Here is a 9,526-nt window from a genome sequence, read left to right on the forward strand (position 1 = left end):
TCTCTCTCTCTCTCTCTCTCTCTCTCTCTCTCTCTCTCTCTCTCTCTCTCTCTCTCTCTCTCTCTCTCTCTCTCTCTCTCTCTCTCTCTCTCTCTCTCTCTCTCTCTCTCTCTCTCTCAATCTATATATATATATATATATATATATATATATATATATATATATATATATATATATATATATATATATGTATGTATGTATGTATGTATGTGTGTGTGTAAATATTATGCAGAAAATTCGGAGTGTAGGAAGGAAATTAGGAGAAGGTGTGGAGTTAATAAAAGCATTAGTCAGAGAGGGCAGAAGAGGGGTTGTTGAGGTGGTTTGGTCATTTAGAGAGAATGGATCAAAGTAGAATGACATGGAAAGCATATAAATCTATAGGAGAAGGAAAGAGGGGTAGGGGTCGTCCTCAATAGGGTTGGAAAGAGGGGGTAAAGGAGGTTTTGTGGGTGAGGGGCTTGGATTTCCAGTAAGCGTGCATGAGCATGTTAGATAGGAGTGAATGGAGACGAATGATACTTGGGACCTGACGATCTGTTGTTGTGTGAGCAGGGTAATATTTAGTGAAGGGATTCAGGGAAACCGGTTATTTTCATATAGTCGGACTTGAGTCCTGGAAATGGGAAGTACAATGCCTGCACTTTAAAGGAGGGGTTTGGGATATTAGCAGTTTGGAGGGATATGTTGTGTATCTTTATATGTGTATGCTTCTAAACTGGTGTATTCTGAGCACCTCTGCAAAAACAGTGATAATGTGTGAGTGTGGTGAAAGTGTTGAATGATGATGAAAGTATTTTCTTTTTGGGGATTTTCTTTCTTTTTTGGGTCACCCTGCCTCGGTGGGAGACGGCCGACTTGTTGAAAAAAAAAAAATATATATATATATATATACTATATATAAAATGTAAGAGAAACACATTAAAGACGGTTCTGAAATTTTTGTAATTAATATTGATCACACCTTAACATAGATATGACTTGAGGGTCTCATTTGTTTCATTAGTCTTGTGTTTACAAGGTCACTGGCAGTGTTCTTTTGTGAGGTCACAGGTGGTGGGCTTGTTTGAGTGACGTCACCCGGTTGATTTCCGGTATGGAATATTAGTTCTGTGGGGTCTTACGGTCTGTCTTCAGTTTGGCAGTCCACTCCTTGACAACTGCCCTGGTGAGTATTTGGTCTCCTTTCTTAACATAAATGTGGTCTGTCAGTGAGGCCACCAGGATGTATCCCATCTTCTCCATGTGTGAGTGACTGAACGTACCTTCCTCATCCTCAGCTACTATGACCCTGACGGAGACGCTGCTGGTGTTGAAGAAGGAGTCCAGGATGAGTGCCTCTGTGCCTTGAACGTCCAATGAGAGGAGGTCAACAGTAGAGACGTTCAGGGCCAACAGGTAGGAGAGCAGAGGGAAGCACTGAACAGACGAAAAGCTTTTCTCCATCGTTTTCTCAGTGTGAAGTTTGTTTGGGTAACTCTGCCGCAGTTCATGACTGTGACCGCGGAACGACCACCAGTAAGCCTTATCAAACGAGTTCCTCTCCAACACGTAATGGGAAACTATGATGGTTTTCTTTGGGTATGGCTCAGAGGAAAGGCAAGTGTTCGAGCTCCAAGCTTTACGGTGCTTGAAGCTGAGAGCTTTGTAGCTTTCCTTGTCTGGTTCCACCAGAAGACCTGTCCATTCCAAGGAAGTCTCCAGCCAAAGTGTATTTGAGAGATAAACACCGTTCAGCGCCCCGGCCTCCACAAAGAACCCTCCACGCTGGTCACCAAACATTTCTTGTAGATGCCTGTGTATCCAAGGCCACGTGAAATCTTGTTTGCCTATCTGATCTTGAAGACTGTTGGAGAAATTGTAAGGTAAGAGAGAGGGAGGGACTAAGAAGTCTCTCCTAAGGACTTCCAGCAGGTGTGGGTCCCTGGCTGATACAGGACCTGATAACCTGTACCATAAGTCTCTCTCCATCCTTGACCCAACCTGAAAAAAGGAAAGTAAAATTGTTGTCAATGTTCATTATTACTAGACTTCATGCGAAGTTATATTTTAAGTTAACTCTTAGTGCTGAATGGCCTGCTGGGTTTAGCTCTCTGCGATATTTCTTAATGTTAAGTGCTAAACCCATGTGGGCCATCCAGAGCAAGACAAACGTGGTGAAGGCTTGATCCTCTGTCTACTGAGAGCAAGACAGATGCGCTTTCTATTTGTACTCGTCTAGATAGTTTAGCGTTTTGTTTAAAGTTTAATAATAAATGTTAATTTTATCTACAGTTTAAATTTGCAAATTTCATACACAATTACTTTCACTAGCAGGTATGACTTGATGCCATTATTATGCTACTTAGTGAGCATTAAAACCTTATGGATCATACGGTTACTATAGAATAAGAAATAAAAAATATATAAAATAAGTACTTCAAAGTGGACTCCACCGGTATAGTTCTCTTACTCTTTAGTTGTTCCTGAAGAAAAATCTTTAAGGGGTTGCCTGATTTTTTGCCTTACAAATTGGCCTGGTCATGGACTGGGCCGCAGGGGCGTTGACCCCTGGAATACCCTCCAGGTATACTCCAGGTAACTTTTCGTTCTTATTTCCCTCATAACACGAGAAGTCCTTATCTGATCAGTTTCAAAGTTCCAGCACTAGGTGGTAGGGAAAAGCTCCCTATCTTGAAATAGTATAAAACACAGACAAGTTGATAAGTAAGTCACATGTACAGCAGTTGGGTGTCTTTAGTGTTGAAATGTTTTGCCTACACAGTAGGCTTCTTCAGTCAAATACAGAGGCAGCAGGTGTAGTAGTGAAATAAAGATGATGTAATTAGTCCATCAACCTTGGAGAAAAAGTATTTGAGATGGTCAGTCCCTCAGCCTGGAGAAGAGTTCAGCTTCACGGAACTGAAGGACTGACCACCTAGAATACTATTTCCCCAAGGTTGATGGACTGATTACATCATCTTCATTTCACTACTACACCTGCTGCTTTTGTATTTGACTGAAGAAGCCTACTGTGTAGGCAAAACGTTTCAACACTAAAGACACCCAACTGTTGCACATGGGTCTTACCTATCAAGTTCTCTGTGACCAAAGTTACTGAACCCATCCCCAGCATCCTGGAATGGCTCTGATAACTTCCAAAAGCCTTAGTGTCACAGCTAAATTGTTAAAAAAAAATTACTTCTTAATTTGACTACACTGGAGAAAGTTAAGTGTCTAGGTGAACCACTTCCATTTTTTATGTGTGAAATAGTGTGAAATTTTAATCAATGGAAATAACTCACTCTGATTTTCTTTGGGTTATCTTGGTGGATAAATTAAATATGCTACTGTATATGACAACATGTGCACCTGTATTTATGCCTACCTGTACCTAAATAAACTTACATTATATATATTTGAGTCTAACTCTTCAGAACAATTTTAACATTTAATAACTGATGGCTCTTATGACCAGGATATTAGTAAGTTAGTTTGTGTACCACATACTCATGGTGTGGATGATAATTGCCACAAACCCACAGCCACACCCAATGCCACAACTACAACCACAAAAAAAAAATATCCTAGCAAACAGAAATCAAATATGTGCAAATTCTGTCCTAGGCTGGAATGTTCCTGCACACTAACGGTCCCTCTCCAAGCAGGAGAAATTGCAAACCTGGAGAATATATAGAGAACTTTCACTACATGTATAAGTATGATAAAGCACCTAAATTACTGGGAATGGTTGAAATTCCTTGATTTGTACTCCTGGAACTCAGGCGAGAAAGATGCATGATAATATACACTTGGAAAATCTAGAGGAACTAGTCTCAAATTTGCACACGAAAATCACTCCCTATGAAAGCAAAAGACTGGGCAGGAGAAGCAGCATCCCCTCCCAATGGAAAGTAAGGGTGCCACGAGTACACTAAGAGACGATACAATAAGTGTCAGGGGCCCAAGACTGTTCAACTGTCTCTCAGCATACATAAGGGGGGATTACAAATAGACCCCTGGCTGTCTTCAAGAAGGCACTGGACAGGCACCTAAAGTCAGTACCTGACCGTTGGTTTGGGTGCGGCCAACAGTAACAGCCTAGTTCATCATGCCCTGATCCACCATCAGGCCTGGTTATGGACTGGGCCGTGGGGGTGTTGTCCCCAGAACACCCTCCAAGTAAACTCCGGATATGTATGGTGGTCACCACATGCCCACAGTGTGTGTGGTGGCTACCACATACCCATGGTGTGGGTGGTAGACAACACACATATGGGTCAGAGGTAACTATCGCCCACACCATGGGTCAAGGGTGCATAATACAGCTATTGAACTCTGAGATATCAAGAGGAAGCCGCTTCAGTTTGGCTTCAATGCTGGTGTTTCTTAGAGGAAGGCATTAAACAGTTTAGAGTTATGTTTGCCCTGTCTTGCAGTTTCTGTTGAAGATATTGTGATATTATTTATCCATGTGATAACTTGTTAGTGCATCTTCTGGTTTGCTTTAAATCTTCAATACTAATATTTAACTGCATTGGAAACTTGTGCCGCACTCTGCACTATTCTTATTGTCTGTATGGAGGTACAGGGGCTGGGGTTATGCAATACCGGGATATCTTACATCTACTTTAACACACCGGTGACCCAAGAAAAGAGGAAACTCATTCACCATCATTCACTCAATTGCTTTTTGCTACAAATAGGTAATTAATAAGAAAAAATTATATAGAGATAATGACTCACCTGTAAGGGTCTTCCATTACTGAAGAACATATAGAACATACTGCTAACCAGGACAAGAACAACCATAAGCAGTATAATGGATCTCATAACACACTGCATCCTTCAGTCATATAATATTCTCAGTGTCCAGCTTCCATTAAAGTTTTATGAGTTCTTGTTAGAGTTCACTTTAATTATTTCACATAAATGACGTGATAGCTCATTTAAAATATTTGAAAGTTCACTTTAATAAGTTCTTAGCTTCATTAGATTCGTTGACAGTTCACTTTAATTCTTAGATAATTGACTGTCGACCTCTGCAACCAAATCATCTGTAGAATAAATAAAATAGCCTTTATTTGTAGATTATAAAACAAAATATAAAATTCCAATCACACAATAGAGCGAAAAACTAATGTAAAAGACCTGGGAGTGGTAATGTCTTAGAATCTCACTTTCAAAGATCACAACAATGTGTCTACCATATCTGCTAAGAAAATGATATACGTATTGGATAATGATGAGAACCATCAAAACTAGGGATACCAAGCCCATAATGATTCTCTTCAAATAGTTTGTTCTTTCTAGGCTGGAATATTGCTGTACACTAACGACCCCTTTCAAGGCAGGTGAAATTGCAGACCTGGAGAATATACCAAGAACTTTCACTGCATGTATAAGTACCTTAAATTGGAAACAGCTGAAGACCCTTGACCAGTACTCCTTGGAACACAAGCAAGATAATATGATAACATACACTTGGAAAATCCTAGAGGGACTAATCCCAAATCTACACAAGAAAGCAAAAGACTCAGCAGGCTGTGCAACATTCCCCCAATAAAAAGCAGTGGCATCATGAGTATGCTAGGAGACAACACAATAAGTGTCAGGGGCCCAAGACTGTTCAGCTGCCTCCCAGCATACATAAGGGGTATTACCAATAGACTCCTGGTTGTCTTCAAGAGGGAGTTGGACAGACACCTAAAGTCAGTGCTTCACCAGTCGGGCTGTAGTTCATACATAAGTCTGCATTTGGCCAGCAGTAACAGCCTGGTTGATCAGGCCCTAATCCACCACGAGTCTTGGTCATGGACCGGGCAGAGGGGGCGTTGACCCGCGGAATACCCTTAAAGTATAATCCAGGTACCTTTATTAAATATGAAACTAAACCCATGTTGGCCATTCTATTCAAATTCAAATTCAAAGTTTATTCTCTATAAGTATTACAATGCTGAGTTTACAGAATTTGGTTATTGTGTGGTTTACATGTAGTAAAATAATAATTACAGAGTGTACCACTAGAACACCTAGCATGGCTAGGCATTTCGGGCAGACTTAGATTAAACCTTAAGTTTAAAATATTACAAAATTATGAGGTAAGTTGGTATTATGGCTAAGTGACTAAATACTAGTTTGTGAGTTCAGAAATGTGAATGCTTTTGTTTTGGCACTATACATAGTTTCAGTATTGGAGTATCACAGGCCAACTTATGACTAGTTAAGATTCATTATTTTGAGATTGAGATTGATATTTCTGTTTATGGTCAAATGGGTGAGTGAGTGTAAGTGTTAACCACCAGGTGGTATTCGTGTAATTAGTTGACAAGGTGTATCAGGGAGATAAGATGTTTTCTGATGGTAGTTTTGAAGGTGATGAATGTGTCTGCAGTTTTAGAATTTTCAGGTACGGTGTTCCAGATTTTAGGGCCTTTGACATACACTGAATTTTTGTAAAGGTTTAGTCGGACACGGGGAATGTCATAGTTTGTGTCTGGTGTTGTGCCTGTGGGTTCTGTCACAACTATCAAGAAAGCATTTTAGGTCAAGGTTAATATTGGAATTTAAGGTCCTGTAGATGTAGATTGCACAGTAGTAAGTGTGGATGTACTGAACAGGGAGTAAGTTTAGATCTATGAAGAGTGGGGGGAGGGAGGGGTGTTGCCAGGGATGGGATTTAGTGGTTATTCTTACTGCGGCTTTTTGTTGGGTTATTATTGGCTTTAGGTGTGTTGCTGCAGTTGAACCCCAAGCACAGATAGCATAGGTGAGGTATGGATATATAAGTGAATGGTATAGTGTGAGAAGGGCAGTTTGCGGCACGTAGTATCATATCTTGGAGAGGATCCCAACCGTTTTGGATACTTTTTTGGTTATGTGTTGGATATGGGTGCTGAAGTTCAGGTTGTTGTCAAGGTATAGGCCTAGGAATTTGCCCTCATTATGCCTGGCAATTAGAGTGTTGTCGATCTTAATGTTAATTTGTGCATCTCCTGCTCTGCTACCAAACATAATGTAGTAGGTTTTGTCAATGTTAAGCGTAAGTTTATTGGCTGTCATCCAAGTCGATATTTTGATCATCTCATTAACAATGGTGTTGAGGGTGGCCAGATTAGGGTGAGAGATGACATAAGTCATGTCGTCAGCAAAGAGAATGGGGTTCAGGTGTTGAGATACGTTTGGAAGATCATTGATGTATATGAGGAAGAGCAGGGGACCAAGGACACTTCCCTGCGGAACTCCAGTATCAAGTGGCAGTGTTGTTGATGCTGTGTCTTTAATGGTGACATACTGATACCTATTAGTAAGGTAAGATTTGAAATATGCAAGCGCATGGCCTTTTATACCATAATGGTCAAGTTTGTGGAGTAGGATGCCGTGGTCTACTGTGTCAAAAGCTTTTCTTAGGTCAATAAAAATTCCTAGTGGATATTCCTTATTTTCCAGTGCTGTGTAAAGCAGATCTAGCATTTTTATGATTGCATCATTAGTGCTTTTATTTTTCCTGAATCCAAATTGGCAGGGGTTGAGTATGTTTTGTGCCATTAAAAATGAATATAGTCTCCTGTGCACGAGTTTCTCAAAGATTTTGGATAGCAATGGTAAGTTTGGTATTGGCCTATAGTTGTTTAAATTTGTAGGGTCACCACCTTTATGTATTGGTGTAACCCTTGCCGTCTTGAGTAGTTTCGGGAAGGTGCTAGTTTCTAGTGACTTGTTAAAAAGTAATGAGATAGCATGCGAGAGGACATGGGCCACTCTCTTGTACAATAATGGTGGGACATGAGACAGATTCCCTGAGTTATTTTTAAGTGACTTTATAATCTCGGTGACTTCCGTGGGCTCAGTTGGAGCAAGATAGAAGGAATTTGGGAAATTCCCATCTAGGTAGTCCCCGGCATGGGCATTGGTACGTGGGATTTTATTGGCGAGATTAGAACCTATGGTTGAGAAGAAGTCGTTTATCTTGTTAGCTGTGTCAGTGGGATGTAGTGGTGTTTCATTAGGTTTAGTTAGGACAATATTCTTGTTTTTTTTTTCAGTTTGTGGGTCCCTAGAGTCTGAGAGAGTGTTTTCCAGGTCTTTTTTATATCTCCTCTTGTGTCAGTGAATCTACTGGAGTAGTATAGTTGTTTGGCTTTCTTTATTACTTTGGTGAGGACTGATGAATAGTGTTTAAGAATATCTTTGTGTATTAAGCCCTGTCTATATTGCTTTTCATATTGGTGTTTCTTATCAATGGATTTCAGAATGGTGCTGGTTAGCCATGGGCAACCAAGCCGTTTGTTTGTGATCTGTTTCGTTTTTATAGGACAATGTTTGTTGTATAGTCTAAGTAATTTGTTAAGAAAAATGTCTGTCCAGTCATCAGTACCATTGGCCTTGGAGAATTCTGTAGGCCAGTCAACAGTCTCTAGGTCAGCTCTGAACTTCCTTATTGAGGCCTCATCATGGAGTCTAAATGAAACTTTGTTGTATTCAAGTGGTGGTTTACTAATGTTTGTCAAGAGGAAGGTAGGGTGGTGGTCTGTAGTGCTATCTGTGATTATCCCTGATTTAAGGGGGGCTAGTATATTGGTCCATATGTGGTCTATTATGGTTGCACTTGTTTCAGTGAGCCTGGTTGGTTTATTATTGTTGGTATGAGAAGTGTGTTGTTCATATTGTTGATGAAATCAGTTACAGGCTGATCATCTAGTAGGCCAAGGTTGATGTTGAAGTCTCCAGCTAAGAGAAGGTGGCGCTTATTCATTTGTCTGTTTGTTATTAGTGACTTTAATTTCTCACTGAAATTTGGGATGTTTGTGTGGGGTATCCGGTAAATGGCACCGATTGTTATAGGTGTCTTAAGGTTTTTTACAGAAAAATTAGCAAAAATGTATTCTCCATATTCATCACTAAAGCAAGTGGTGCTAATACAAGGTAATTGGTTAGAGTAATAGATTGCAATACCACCCCCAACTTGGTATGGTCTGCATTTGTGGATTGCTGTGTATCCTGGTAGAGGGTAGAAATCTATTGTGTCCTGCTTAAGCCAGGTCTCAGTAAGAATAATGCAGGAGAAGGGTGTCTTTAGTGATTCAAGGAGTGCTAGGAGGTCATCATAGTGTTTGCTTAAGGACCTGATGTTGTAGTTAAGTACTGATAGACTTTTAGCATTGTTTAGGATAGTGCTGGCTTGTGTTGCTGTGTAATAAAGGCAGTTACTTTCCAATAGGTTTTGATTGTGTGTCAAATTATGGAAAAATTTGTGAAAGTATTAAGTATAAAGCTTATCTACTACACCAGGTCATTAAGACTGCATGTCACCTGTACACCACCAGTCACTACACCAGGTCATTAAGACTGCATGTCACCTGTTTACCACCAGTCACTGCACCAGGTCATTAAGACTGCATGTCACCTGTACACCACCAGTCACTACACCAAGTCATTACGACTGCATGTAACCTGTACACCACCAGTCACTACACCAGGTCATTTAGACTGCATGTCACCTGTATACCACCAGTCACTACTCCAGGTCATTTAGACTGCATGTCAC

At 40.4% G+C, this 9,526-nt stretch overlaps 2 protein-coding genes across 2 annotated transcripts in view; one reads left to right on the plus strand and one right to left on the minus strand.

Annotated features, from left to right (window-relative positions):
• Positions 1 to 1,417, plus strand: part of LOC128699203 (HAUS augmin-like complex subunit 4) — a 47,406-nt gene extending 45,989 nt beyond the window's left edge. Inside the window, exon 10 of the mRNA XM_053791796.1 lies at positions 1,281 to 1,417. The gene's annotated coding sequence lies outside the window, so the exon portion shown is untranslated. The remainder of the gene's footprint in view (positions 1 to 1,280) is intronic.
• On the minus strand, positions 911 to 9,347 carry LOC128699204 (protein Star-like). The gene is made up of 3 exons (XM_053791802.2): positions 9,292 to 9,347; positions 4,726 to 5,036; positions 911 to 1,983 (listed from the first exon to the last, which is right to left on the minus strand). Exons 2-3 carry the CDS (start codon positions 4,822 to 4,824, stop codon positions 1,105 to 1,107), a joined length of 978 nt encoding a protein of 325 aa, XP_053647777.2. The 5' UTR covers positions 4,825 to 5,036; positions 9,292 to 9,347; the 3' UTR covers positions 911 to 1,104.
• Between the last annotated feature and the right edge of the window lie 179 nt (positions 9,348 to 9,526).

The sequence above is a fragment of the Cherax quadricarinatus genome, chromosome 54 (assembly GCF_038502225.1).
Source record: "Cherax quadricarinatus isolate ZL_2023a chromosome 54, ASM3850222v1, whole genome shotgun sequence".
In the NCBI taxonomy this organism is placed as follows: Eukaryota; Metazoa; Arthropoda; class Malacostraca; order Decapoda; family Parastacidae; genus Cherax; species Cherax quadricarinatus.